The sequence below is a fragment of the Pezoporus flaviventris genome, unplaced genomic scaffold (genome assembly GCF_033815535.1).
Source record: "Pezoporus flaviventris isolate CSIRO_AGI_PZ_B2104156 unplaced genomic scaffold, CSIRO_AGI_Pfla_v1 ptg000066l, whole genome shotgun sequence".
Lineage (NCBI taxonomy): Eukaryota > Metazoa > Chordata > Aves > Psittaciformes > Psittacidae > Pezoporus > Pezoporus flaviventris.
In genome coordinates, this window is record NW_026892614.1 from 2,774,685 (window position 1) to 2,789,231 (window position 14,547).

The 14,547-nt window shown below is 43.6% G+C and overlaps 1 protein-coding gene across 4 annotated transcripts in view; it reads right to left on the reverse strand.

Annotated features, from left to right (window-relative positions):
- CMTR1 (cap methyltransferase 1) overlaps positions 1-12,542 on the reverse strand; it is a 28,189-nt gene extending 15,647 nt beyond the window's left edge. The window contains exons 1-9 of one of the 4 annotated variants that reach the window (XM_061470935.1): positions 12,454-12,542; positions 10,261-10,392; positions 7,784-7,926; positions 5,308-5,466; positions 3,754-3,846; positions 2,931-3,002; positions 2,185-2,279; positions 2,008-2,080; positions 1,604-1,802 (exon numbers count right to left, since the gene is read on the reverse strand). In XM_061470935.1, coding sequence (XP_061326919.1) covers positions 1,604-1,802; positions 2,008-2,080; positions 2,185-2,279; positions 2,931-3,002; positions 3,754-3,846; positions 5,308-5,466; positions 7,784-7,926; positions 10,261-10,387 — 961 coding nt within the window. In that variant the 5' untranslated portion in view covers positions 10,388-10,392; positions 12,454-12,542. Of the gene's footprint in view, positions 1-1,603; positions 1,803-2,007; positions 2,081-2,184; positions 2,280-2,930; positions 3,003-3,753; positions 3,847-5,307; positions 5,467-7,783; positions 7,927-10,260; positions 11,532-12,417 lie in introns of those variants that run through there. The other 3 variants (XM_061470936.1, XM_061470937.1, XM_061470934.1) reach the window with 3 other exon arrangements.
- Positions 12,543-14,547: the final 2,005 nt, after the last annotated feature.

Genomic DNA, 14,547 nt, shown 5'->3' on the forward strand with positions numbered 1-14,547 from the left:
TAATGCTCTGAAAACTAAATTCCTCATCAATCATCCTGTCAGTAAGTGAAGTGACACCAGAATATGTGACCATTCTTCACAAGTATCACAGTAGTCTACTTCCTTCCCATCATTATAAGAGTTTGTACACTTCTCACTAGATTTCAGAGTGTAACAGACAGATCAAGAAAATGCATCAAAGTCATTGGGCTATTCATTTCTCAAGGCATCTCCTTCTCTCCATAAGAACACCAGTTTGCAGTGAGTTATGAAGATCCAAATGCTGCTACTGTTAGAACAAAGTTTTTATCTGCCTTGCTGCCCTTGCCATGAACCTTCACTTGAACAGATCTAATCCTGAAGTGCTAACCATTCTCTAACAGTTCGTGGTCAGGTGTCAAAAGTGGCAGTCAAAAAGAGTCAGTGGTTGAGGGAAGCAGGGGGGACAAACCCTCTTATCTACAATACATTCACACTCTGATTTCCTTTATACAGTGTGAAGTAAGAAGCAGGAATATTAGCAATCCTTGCGTTTCCCTTCCTCTTCCTAGAGGCTATGCAGAAAGAGGGCTCAAACATATGACCATGCTTAACAAGTTACCATCCACAAGGTGAGATGCAGCAATCATCTGCATACACCTGCTTAGTCTGTCTCAGAAGTAAAACATGTTAGCTTAAACCTCTTCAGACTGAGAAGCTCACTTAGTCACAGTGATTCAGATGCAGCCTCTAGCCCAAATCTGGTTTATTTGTTTTTACTAAGAGCCCACAATCACCAAAGCAGACCAAGGGAGGTCCAATATAGAAGCATGCTGCCAGTAAGGCAAGATTTCCATCTCTGGTGCTGCTAATAGACCTTCGGGCAAGTCAGGACACTGGAGCACCTTCCCTGTGAGGACAAGCTGAGAGATTTGAGGTGGCTTATCCTAGACAGGAAGGCTCTGGGGAGACCTTACAGCAGCCTTCCAGTATTTTTTTAAGCGGGTCTACAGGGAAGGGAGGGACTCTTCATCAGGAAGTGTAGTGATAGGATGAGAGGCAAATGTGTTAAACTGAAAGATTTAGATTAGACATTAGGAAGAAACTCTTTACTATGAGGATGTTAAGCCCTGGCACAGGTTGCCCAGAGAAGCTGTGGCTGTCCCATCCTTGGCAGTGTTCAAGGCTAGGTTGGATGGGGCTTTGAGGCCCCTGGCCTGGTGGGAGCGTCCCTGCCCATGGGAAGGGGTTGGAATTAGATGGTCTTTAAGGTACCTTTCAACCCAAACCATTCTGTGATGCTATGGTAAGTCATCTCACTGTGTTCCAGGCTGGCATCAGTGAACTGGGAAAAATACTGTCAAGTAAACTTAAAGCACTTTACAATGTTCAGATAAGCAAAGCACTCAAGTACCAATTATGATAACAGGACACACATTCCCAGAGCAGACTTGAAAGAAGTGCAGAAATGTGACTTGATATGCAAGCTCACCAATCCCAAACTCTCTCGGATGACAGCCCTGTCCTACGTTGCAAAACAGTTCCCTATAAACAGGCTTCTCTTAGATCCCAGTACCAGCCCCACTCCTGATATAGAGGCTGCAGCATAAGCAAAAACATCAGGTAACACACATGCACTACATACCATAATAAGGTTCAAAGAGCTCACTGGAGGCAGAATAGAAGTCCTCTAGTTTAAAATCATTTGGTCCTTTCAAGGTCATGCCAAATCCTTTCGCATGCCACTTCCGCCTCCACAGGACATACTCCGAGAAGCCTCCAGGACCAGCACACACATCAGCAAAGTAGAGCAGCTCTGCATCTCGCTCCTTTATCAAAGGCCTCTGCAAAGGAAACTGATGAAATTCTACTGGCCCAGAAACAGCTCCCAGCAGTCAAACCAGATACACCATGAACTACACTACTCAGTCAGAGAAGTCTCTTTCAAGCACCTGTTTTCACAGCTAGTATCCTACGGATTCTCTTTTCTCCCCACCTTCCCCATTCTGAGAAAGCATTGCTATTTGAAGGTTAAATAAAGGCCCTCACCCCATGGAAGTCCTTCGGGTTCGTAAACATGTAGTCAAAGACATGGTCCATATTTGCCATCTTCATTGCAGCCCTGTGATCACATACATAAGGACCTATTGAGTTTCGACCTTGACTCCCATGGCTGAAAGTGGACATAAACAGGAAAGGGACTATGCTACTAGAAGTTTTGCAAACCTGTTCAGGAAGAAAACTCCACGGATCATCTCATACGGGTTAGACCTTGTTCGGGCTCGACGCATTTCTTCTCCATCCAGCTCATCAAATACACTCTGCGGACAGAAACAAAATTGAGCTGGACTTGACACAGGCTTGAAGGATAGGTAGGCATGAGCATTTGCTACCCTCATGCTTCTCTCCTTAAAAAGCAAACTCCATGCAGGGTTTGGTTCACCAATACAGAATGATTTTTAATATCACATGATGATACTCAGTCTTCTTCTAAGCCACCCCAGTTCTTAAGCAAATTTAGTGATACTGAAGAACTCTCTACTGATAGTTCCAGAGCCTGACAACGTGGTTAGCCGCTTCAAAAGCGGTCCTAGCCCATAAGGTATTTCTGTTGTACATATACACAGACTCACACTTCACTGCAATTTAGAAGGGCATGATAAAAATCTAGGAGAGAAGATGGAATATACAACAGAAGAAAAGGGAGTTTATTTCCTTAGCTTATTCAAGTCTTCAGCCTTTCAGTCCAACTAAGAAAAGGAGACTCTTTTCATTCATCAATTTGAAGGCCAAGGTGCAAACCAGGTTGCTGAACAGACAGTAACAGCCAAGTTCTAGGTCATACCAATGGCATGGAGGTGAAAGAGGATGTTCTAAGCTCTTGACAATCACCTAAGTAAACTACTCAATCCTTTTCAATATTTCACTTACTTCCCCAAACTTTCAGTTCACCTCTAAAGGAAGGGACTCACCTTGCACTGCAGGACATTATGTAAAAGCTCTTCACTACAGAACTCTGTCTCATCTTCAATCACCATCTTCCTCTGAAACAGGATAAGAACACAGATAACAATTAGCAAAGATATCGGAATGCATTTCAGAATATCATTTCAGAACGCAACATGTGCCAGTAATGGATAAAGGCTGCCAAACACATAATAGGCTATATTAGCAAAAGCATAGCCAGCAGGCTGAGGAACTATTCTTCCCTGTTAGGCATCCTGAGAATACATGTGGAATACTGCAGCCAGTTCAGCACACACACACCCCCAGCACAAGACATATACTGGAATAAGATCAGCAAAAGGGCCACCAGGACAACAAGGGTGCAGAAGCACCTGGTGTATGAGGAGAGACTGAGAGAACAATGTGTTCAGAATGGAGAACTGGACATCCCACTGCTGTCTACAAGTACCTAATGGCAGGAAACACAGAAGCTTGACCTAGACTCTCAGAAATGAACAGCAACAGGAAAAGAAACAATGGACACAATCTGCACATAAAAAAAGTTGCCAGTTAGCCATGCAGAAATTTTATTTCATCAACTGGGTTATCAAACACTGAAACAGATGAACAGGTTGTGAAACATCCATCCGTAGGCATACTCAAAACTCAAACAAAGCCTTGAGCAATTTGATGTAGTTGGACCTGTTTTAAGCACGAAACTGCACCAGCAATCTCCAGAGGTTCCCTCCAGTCTAGGTTGTTCGACAACTCCGTGACAAGCCAATTGTTTCAGGCTGAGCAGTCCTGTGTTGTCTTGGGCTGGTTAAGTACTGAGATGTAAAAAATTACCTTCCCCACAGTCATCCACTCCTTCAGCTCCTGGGCATCAGGGATTTCCGTGGTACACTCAAGGCACCAGTCTACCTCCTCGTAGGCACTAGGCTGCAAATGCAAGACGTGGGAAGAGCCAAAGATGTTTTTGCTAGCAAAATATAACAACTAATTGCTCCCTGAAGGTTTGCCTCCCAAACCTAGCATAAAGTGTTACGCCATGACTTTGGGGCCAAACATACAGTTCTTTTTCTCCTACTCTAAAATATTGTATGTTTGGATTTAATTTTTTTTAAACTAAATAAAACTCAAACACAAACCGCCCCACACCACTCTCCTCTCATTAGAGTCTGATAATCAAACAAATCAAAAGCCTAGAGAAGGTTCCTAAGGTGCATTTTAGAGACACTGCAAAAGAGAGTTACAAAAAAATATGGGCTTAAAACACTTCTATGATGTCAGAAAGGATTTTTTTTTTGCAGTTAAAATTGAAGTGATGCTACTTCTCTACAAAGAGAGGCTGCTAAGATCTACTGACCTTATATTTATTACAGTAGTATCATCCACAAGGGTTAATCATATAGAACAGTTAATTGCTGTGAGGTGCAGAAACACACTGGAGAATGAGACCTAAACCAACGAGCCTACAGAACAGGTCTCAAATTCCTGGCTCTCAAGGAATAATCTCCGATATTCTTTTCAACTACTGAAAAGAATTCAAAGAATGGAGAGTGAAGTACTATAACAAGCACCATATACGACTGGACAAGTGATGCTGCCCTTGACTAACAATGGCTAGGACCTTCTAGGTTACTGTCCTTCCACTCCTTAAAGGGGGACTACAAGAAATTTGGAGAGGGACTTTATACAAGGGGGAATGGTTTTAAACTGAAAGAGGGACATTTAGATTAGATATTAGGAAGAAATTCTTCACTGTAAGGATGGTGAGGCACTGGCACAGGTTGCCCAGAGAATCTACAGCTGCCCCATCCCTGGCAGTGTTCAAGGCCAGGTTGGACGGGGCTTGGAGCAACCTGGTATAGTGGAAGGTGTCCCTGCCCATAGCAGGCGGGTTGTAACTGAAGGAGCTTTAAGGTCCCTTCCAATCCAGACCATTCTATGATTCTGTGATTTCTATTTCCCAGTGTTCTTTCCTGTTAGAAGCTTGACAGGACACAGAAATAAAACATCTGAACATTTTATTTGGGACTATTAAACAGAAATAATTCTTTTTTAAGTCACCTACACAGACATGAAAAATGATATACAAATAAAAATTAGATTTGCTTTCAAGCTCTTTAGGGTTTACCCATCACATTCACTACTCCACACTCAGACACAAATCCTACAGACCCCAGCAACAATCTACCTGAAACTAGTTTTGTGCCAGAACTTTAACACATGATACAGAACAAGTTTTGCCATGCTGTTCTGGGACAAAATAAGGCCCGAGTGTACCCATAGGAGCCACTTAATGGTAGCCAGTTGTACCAGACAACACTGAACATCATCCCTAAAGGGGAAATCCTGAACACAGCAACAGAAATGGGATTCAAAATACTACATACTTACCTCTGGCTCATCCTGCCAATCAATATTGAGCTCCCCATCAAATCCTTTGAGGGTCAGCCCAAAGCCTCTCCTTCCCTTCTGGTTGGAGGCCTCAACAATATCCTTCCTGCCTTGGCCATATTTTCCCAGACCTTCTCCTTCCCGGAAGCCCATCTTGGCCTGTAAAGAAAGCAAAGGGAGCACACTCAGGCAAGTGCACTTGAGTTTATGTACTAGTACTGGGGTCAAAACATAGCAGGGAAAGTGGCATATCACCCTAAAATGACTTGAAGGCATTGAGCATTTTTAATCTCAGTTGTGGTTTTAGAACTTGATATTGAGTTAACTTCACTTTCACACAAGAAAACTAGAGCTGAAGAATAATGTTTGAGATGACAGCAAACTACAAAAGGTTCAATAATTTGCTTGCTCAGAGGGAGAAGTAGTGAGGAGCCTGGAGCCATTCACAACAGTGTTCAATAAGCGCAGAAGGTTTATAAAACAGAAGACGCTGGTACACGAAAAGATTCATGTTGTGATGATATTCTTGGTTGCGAACGTGCAGGCACATACATTTCAAGCATCAGTTAAAACTTCACCTAAAACTCATGGAGGAATGCAAGATACATTCCTATCTGTTAGGTTAAAAGAAGTATGTTCATTAACTGCTAGTTTCTCAGGCTTTTCTCCTCATAAATTTTAGCAACAAGAGAACAACAAAAGCATGAATGCAATCAATTTCACTCCCTCTACTATGCATCTACAAGACAATAAGTAAATAAAAGACTTAATCCCCAAGTTCCACCTTGAATTAATGTTATTCATATAGCCCTTCCTGTTAGAAGCAACAAAATCATTGTTTATTACCAGTCTGTATGACAAGCCACACAAGAACATCTGATAGGGTTTATACAAAGGTACATGGTGTTTTTCCATTCCCTTTTCTGTCTGGATCTAAATCGGACCTTGAAGTATGTACACCAAATGTAACAGCCGCCTAGCCTGTTATACACTGGTTTTCTGAGGACAGAATACTGCACATCTAGTAATCAAGGACTGTTTTCTTTTTATGTACCTAATGCTACCACATCATTCAACCAGACTTGATATCACATCAATCTTTACATTCACATTTATGAGGCCTTACAAACAAAAGCCTCCTGAACCCAGTAGCAAAAGCTCCTGCATGGTGGCGACTGAAAGGATACATCCTGACTGGCTCAGAGAGAACTTTCCAAGTGAAAGATAGTCTTCTGCTAGAATCAGCACACTGTAGCCCAGTGCCAAAATTGCACATGGACAGATTCTGAAAGATCTGCAACAGGACTGATCTGCAGAGGCACAATCAGCAACTCTCAGGCTCTGGATCCCATTGAGTTTTGATCTGAGCAAGAAAGTTCTTTTTTCATGTAGAGGTATAATCCTGCTGGTCAGCAGCATTCCACTCCTTCAGAGGCAGTATCTCTCTGTTCCCACTCCTAGCAACAGCTAGCACTTCCCAGCTTCTAGCAGAAGACTGAACTTCTAACTTGGCAAAGGCAGGTACAAGTAGGCCTACCATCTTGGAAAGATGGCTGACCCCTGCTCCTGTGAGTATGGCACCAGCACAGAACAAAGAGAGACCCAAATTCAGTCCCCAGTCAAGTGTCAAGCCTCCTGTTTATTTCACGTAATACACAACTATACATGTCATCTTCTCTGCTGCCCTTAGAAATAACATTTTTGTTTCTGTTATCAAGAACAGAAATTCTTTCAGGATTACAAGATACTTGTGATACCACAGTGACAAAGTTTATATCAGGAAATAACTGTAACAGCATGTGCTGAAAAAGACTCCTCTTTTTTACAGCCTACTATTGCCTTTAAACTCAGGAACGAGTTGCTAAATTTGGGACTACCATGACCATTTTCTTAGAACTTCCTAGAAGTTCTTTATTCCCCATACTAACAATGTGCAGTCCAAGTGATCACCTTTAAAGTTCAGTTGTCACAGCTGCCATTGTTCACAATTCCCTGCCTTTCCACAGAATTTCTGGCCTTACATAAAGCAGAGTAGCAATACTTGGAATACCATAATAATTAAGGTAGCAATTCTACAAGTGTATGCCAGCCAGCCTCCAAGACCAAACAAATTAATGTCAATCACAGACTTTGTTAAGGCCTTTCTCACAAGGCATTTGCCAATGCAAGCATTGCAAAATAACATGGTAGGACTCTTTTTTTCCAAGTTCAGCAAGCTGCCTGACACAGAGGTCCTTCCCTTCACATTCACCGTTCTGCTCCCAGGCCTTGGATATGAATCAACTATTTTTTAGCAGATCCCCTTCAGGCAAGCTCTCCCAGACTCCCCTAGCTGCTCAGCAGCTGGCACAAAGCAGCAGAGAACCCTGATACAAGGAGGATCAAAATCAGAATCAAAAATCTTTTAAAACAGACTGTTCTTTTCACTTTGCTCTCATCACATCCTAAGAGTTTGGTCCAAATTATTTTGACCTACCATGAGCTTTTGGGAGACACTGTTATACATTGAGTAGCGAGATGAAGTACCCTCCACAAGAGAGTCTTGTTTGAACTCATTGCTGAAGACTGGTCTTTTTTCATCGTTCTCACTCTCAGACCCACTGCTGCTACTGGAAGACTCTGAAAACAAACATATAAAAAAAAAAGTGAGAAAAGAGAGTATAAAAATGGAAGACATTTCATTAAACACATTAAGAACTATACAGTGTGACTCATTAAATCCTCTCGAAACACACATAGAGAGGACACTTCAGTATGTCAAATGTGCTATGTAGAACCAACACCTGGTTATCTGCCCCTCTGTCTCAGGCACGCACAAAACCTCCGTGGGCCAATAGATGCCAGACCCCCTTACAGCAGAAGAGCAGCCCACAGCATCACCATGATAGCCCACTGCAGCGTGCCTTACCTTTGCAGTGGCCTTGAGGAGTTGAGAAAGTCCACAGAGATCCTCTCCCAAGAATAATGACACTTACTGACACCTTGACAAAACACACTGGATTTTCCTACCTAACAACAGGTGTAAACATATCCCTAACTTAACCAAAATTCCACATCAAGTACACAGCATCTACCAAATGGCCAATACTGCAGGAAGAAGAGTTGAATCCTTTAGTCCCCATATTAAACTTCAGTTTGACTCCACTACATACCTCAGTAGCAAAGATCCCCAAGTTCACTACAGTAAACAAGACAGTTTTTCACCTCTAGAGTTTCCTGATGCATACAAACCCAAGTGAAAGACAACATTAGAAGACACCCATGTAGTTTAAAAATACCATGACAGAGACAAAGGTTTGAGAAAGAAGTTAATTAAGCCAATGGTCCAATCAAGGTAAAAAGTACCACCACACACAGCAGGCACTCAAAATAAGCTTTTGTCACCTGAAACTGATGCAGCAAAGAAAGCCTTCATGGGCAATGCACAACGAAGCTCTGCCTGTACCCAATTCCATCTTGATTTTCAAACGGCTGTCACACAAGCTACATTTCTCTTTCCTTCACAAAGGTTTTCAAAATCAACAGGATCACAAAGGTTTTTGCTTTAGGGTCAGTTTCTGCTTCTCCAATACATGGTTTCAACTAACTTTGCTGCCTGCTTTTGAGCTGTGTCTTATCTTCCAGAGGCTGATGATGTGCCTCAAACACAACACCCACTACATATATCACAATTCTCCTTGCTTTTAACATTAGCTAGACCATGCCAAGCTGAGATCAGACTTTAAATCACTTCTCTAACCCAACCTTCTTGCATTCATCAGAAACTACAATGGGTGTAACAGAGTGCTAAACAATTAACCCTATCTAAAATGTTGTCCTTGAACTGTATCAACTTGTTTCTTAAACATTAAGGCTCACAGACTTTGACCCACATATGAACTCAGTAATCAAAAGGGTGAAAAAGAAAAAATATTGGTTTGAATTTTTTAGCTCAGCCCTGAGTTCACACAGCATTCCTTACCCTAAGCTCTCACACCCCACACCTCTGACCTCCTCACTCACCTCCAGCCTTGATAGAGCGCCATACACACCCTGTCACTATGACTATTCCCAAACTTATCTTCCATACACATCCCCTTTCATTTTCATAAGATGAAGGCTTCTTTATATCTTCAGGCCCTTTCTCACTAATACTTTATGACCATCGGAAATTCCAAGACTCAGAAGTAGCAGATATGACCATGAGACAACCTGAAGTACCATCCTGAGAGAGTTTAAAGCACTCTGCAACAGCAACACCAACTGTGTAGGTTACTTGCCCCATCTTTGGCATACCCCAAGCTTCAGGTGAGAAAGCACACTCCAACTTAAGTAAATGAATTGCCTACTTTTTTCTTTCTGAGACCAAACACCTGTGAGCTCTCACAATTCCCACCCCAAACCACGCTGAGCCAGTAAAAGCAATGGTGCTACAATGCAGGAGTTCCAGTCAACCCGCCCTTTGTATTCATCTCAATGTATCACATTTCTGCAGATGGGGAACATTACTAAATTTTTATTTTTTAAACAATGAGAGATTATTATGTTTCTTTATGGCACAACACCCACAGCTCCTCATTACTAAAGCTTCCAAAACAGAAATAACTGCTGGGACTGAAGACACTAATGCTGCTCATGTATTATAAGAACTTTTACTGCTTTGGACCATACACTGTCACCTTCCTAATATTCTATTTTCTATTTCTGAATTCATGCAGTTTCCAGACCAAACTGTTTACATGAGGGTTGTTGTGGTTTGGTGTTTTTTTTTAAAAAAAAAGCTTATTAAAAAAAATAAATAAAAAAAAATCACACCAATCCAAGGTTGTAAACAGTAATCTAGTTGTAATCTAGTTTTCCTCTGAAGAAAGTATGCCCCTGAAGGCTATCAGTTAGGATTTAGGAGACATTGGTTCAATTCCTACTTATTATTTAGATTACCAGCAGCAGAATATACCTTATCTCCAGCCTTACCTTGAGTAGTATGATTACTACATTGAGTTTCATCATCTGAAGTAGAACTGAGAGTTAATCCCAAGTCTTCTATCTTCTTCTGCTTCTTTTGGGGGCTGCTAAATTCAGGTTCTGTCCTTCTCTTCATTTTTGCTGAAAGAAGATAAACACACTTGGTAAACATTAAGCATATTAACTTTCTCCTGCATGCTGAAGGATAATGCATAGCATGGTGGCATAGATCGTTTCATGGACTTTTCAGTATCATGCTTCTCAGCTGTAGTTTCCTTTATGTAAAGGTATTGGGTTCTTTTGAACTTACCCTTTTTAATTGCTAGCCTCAACTAAACAAACAGGAAATCTATGCAGAAGCTTCTCTATTATTGATGACTTGAATTTCAAATAATTTCTACCACCTACTTACCATTAAATGCTAGCAGATGACGATAACTCAGATGTCAGCACTTTGATAACTGAAATATATGATAGTTGGTTTCTAGCAATAAATCAAAAAATTTTATCCAACCACACACATGCAAAGAGGAAATAAAGTCAATCTAATGGAGAATGTGCAAAGTGGAACCAGTTTCTCAGAAGAGACTCAGAACACCCCTGAGCCCACCTCTGCAAATGTTAATTAATAAAAGAACTTGCAGTGTGCCCAGAAAGCCAACCATATGCTGGGCTGCATCAAAAGGAACATGTCCAGCAGGTTGAGAGAAGTTTCTGCCCCTCTACTCTGCTCACTTGAGACCCCATCTGCAGTCCTGCATTCAGCTCTGGAGCCCCAACACAAGAGGGACATGGACCTTCTCAAACAAGTCCAGGGTAGGGCTGCAAGGATGATCTGGGGCTGGAGCACCTCAGCTATGGAGACAGGCTGAGAGAGTTGGGCTTGTTTAGCCTGAAGAACAAAAGGCTCCAGGGAGACCTCATGACAGTCTTTCAGTATCTAAAGGGGACCTACAAGAAAATTGGAGAGGAACTTTTTACAAAGGCATGTAGTGATAGGATAAGAGGGAACTGCTTTAAACTGGAAGAGAGTAGATTTAGACTGGATATTAGGAAGACATTCTACCCATGAGGGTGGTGAGGCACTGGCACAGGTTGCCCAAAGAAACCCCATCCCTGGCAGTGTTCAGGGCCAGGCTGGACGGGGCTTGGAGCAACCTGATCTAGCGAAAGGTGTCCCTTCCTGTACAGGCAGGTTGGAACTGGATGAGCTTTAAGGTCCCTTCCAACCCAAACCATTCTGTGAACTTTCCTACAGTAACTTCTAACAGAATTCTACTAAATACATATTAAATTCTATTAATTATGTATTAAATACAAGGGGGGGGGGGGGGGTGTGTGTTTGTATTTTGACCAGGAATCACTGGCAAGATATCAAGCTTCTGGCTGCAGCTGATAAACTGTATAAACTCACAGAAAGGATTAGCACTCAAGACAGAGTTAACAGAAGTTAGCTGAGAAGGCCTGCAGAGGACAAGAAACAAGGAACAGGAAAGCAGGTGAAAATTAAAAGGCGCACATGCTTAGAACACTGGCTAAACCTCCCTGGTATCAATAAAAAGCAGTAAAATCCTACTGATGTTTATTTTTCTACATAGAAATGCTGGGCTAGAAGAGACACCCCAGATGGCTGATTTTTTATACCTCTGTTATCAAAACTTTTTTTCCAAAAACACAGGGCAGCTTAAAACCAGCTCCTCTATTTACTCCCAGAACTCCAACTGCGAAATCATCCCACTGCGGCCAAGAAACCTTTTCCCTTTCACCAACAGATCTTCTACATCAGTTCACACTCCCTTGCTCTTATGCCAATTTAGAGGCTTGGGTTGGTTTGGCTTTTTTCCTTACTTATCTGTAACAAACTGGGAGCCACTTCCTGTTTCTCCCGAGAGCCCCTCTGACGAGGCGACCGCACTACGGGCTCACACTGCTCCTAGCCACCTCTAGGCATATCTACCCCCTGGCCTTACCAAGGCTCCCTTATGGCACGATTTCCCGCTACATTTCAAGCCACGCGAAACCACCTGCCCGGTGACCGACACCCGCTCCCTCCGCACGCACGCAGCCGGGAGGGACGCTCATGCCCCGGACACCACCTGCAGCGGTTCCGCTGCTCTGAGCCCGCCCCTCAGCCAGCCCCCACTCGCGCCGCACCAGCCGCCCCACAGCTCCGGGACACGGGGTCCCGCAGCCCGCCAGTACCGGAGCCGAGCCGCGGTCACCTAGGCCGAGGGCAGGCTGCACACTGCTGGTGCGGGGCACTCACGGAGGCAGAAGAGGCGGCGACCCCGTCCCCCGCGGTCCGGGCGGCCTGTCCCTGTCGCTCTCCGTGTCCCCGTCCCTTCCCGACCACAGCCAGTTTCTATTCCCCGTGTGGAGACGCCGCTGAGCACCGCCCCCTTCCCCGGCGGGTCCTCCCCGAATCGGCGGCGCGCGACAGTGACGCACAGTGCGCGCCCTCACCGAAAGGGGTGGGCCCGGCCCCGCAGGCGCACAGCGGGCACCTCAAACCCTCTGCAAGGACCCCTGGGATCGCCGCGGCATGGCGGCCTGCCCGGGTCACCCGCTCTGCCCCGTCCATAGGCAGGGCCGGGCCGGGCCGGGCCGTGTGGGAGAGCGGGTAGCCGGAGGCATCGGTCATTCCCGTTGGAGGCGAGGTAGTGGTGAAAGATATTGGAGTTCTATGTGAAATAATACACAGTTACAAAATCTACATATAAAAATGTATTGAAAGCGTGTCAAGGCCCATGTAATTCAGGCACTGACTGAAAAGGAACGCTTTCTGCGAAAAACAGGGGTTTGGTTCTAGGCTTCTGAAGGAGACTTGCCTAACCAGCACCATAGCAGTGACTTCAGGCAGCACGCCCCGAGCCCAGCCATGGCCGCTGCCCTTCCCTGCCCGCTGGAAACGGCATTAGTCCCACACGCAGCGCAAGTTTCCGAAGAAATTGCCTGCATAGAGCCTGCTTGGCACCAGGTGCTTCATTAACTAACCACATCTCCGTTACTTAAGCAGGGCCAGAACAAGTTTTGTAAGCAAGTGACAGCAAAGCTTTTCATGCAGTAAAAGCTTAATACATGGCTACAGATCGCTTGCCATGTGAATTCCAATCACTGATTGAGCTGTCTTGTACTTCTCATTAAGCTTGAAACCCAGGGCCATACAGCTCAGTACACAAGCATGAATGCTTAAGCTTAAAATACAAAACAAACTCAGCACATAGGAATAGGAGTATACTATTTAGGAAGTGTAGTTTATGATTATCTAGTTGCTCTAAGATATGTATGTCTAAATATGTGACATTATGGCAAAAAAAAACAAAGAGCAAGAGGGAAGACTATGAGCACGAGGCAAAACACTGACTAGTCAGAGCATAGTTTTGGAAAGACAAACTGGGGCGGGGGGAGCACAGCTGGATTGTTAGATTACCTATTACATGTTTTGCAAAGTTAACTGACAGTGTTGCTAAGGCTCACCATGCACTGTTGTGGTAGATTACATGTGCAAGAGAAAAGTGACTGTCAGACTGATCTGTACGCCATCTGCTGTGATGGTCCTGTCCAGCAGTCCATTAGCACTCCTTCCCATCTATTCCTGCTGATGTTGATGAACAGTATGCTGCTCTGGAAGTGTTTGATTATCACACTACATGAAAGCTATCTTCCACCTGAAAGCAGCAAGTTATGAACTTGCATCAACCTTGCTGTGCATCAACTGTGACGAGCTCAGTTGTAACCTGAATCCCAGATGCAAGACTGGAAGTGCTTCATGCCATCCCAAGATAGGCAACAGTCCAGGGCATGACATCTCTAAGGGGACATTCAGATACACAATCAAGAAAAGATACAGACCTTAGACCAAAGGAGAGCACAGTATTAGAGATACAGACATCTTTTGCAGAAGCTACATAGGTTGCTGTACACTTCTGTATGTCTAGTCATCAGCTCTGTATCTGACAGCAGTGAGCTGGGAGGACAGGTCTGCTTTTGCAAGTCAACAGTAGGCTTACTTAACCTCTCCTTGTGGACCTTTATGTACTATGCACCTACTGGTAACAGTGGAAATGGTTTGGTATACCACTTACATCCTTCATACTCTAGTAAAAGAGGACGCGCTCAGAAATCACATCAAAGAACTAACGTGTTACTAAGAGAACCACTAGCCTTCTCTGCAATATGCATAAACATCAGTATAACAAAATAAATGTATTTAGCAAAATAAACTGAGCAAAAATAGCACAGCAGCATGGAAGAGATACACAGAAGAACCTGCAGTACTAGAGTATTTTCATCCTA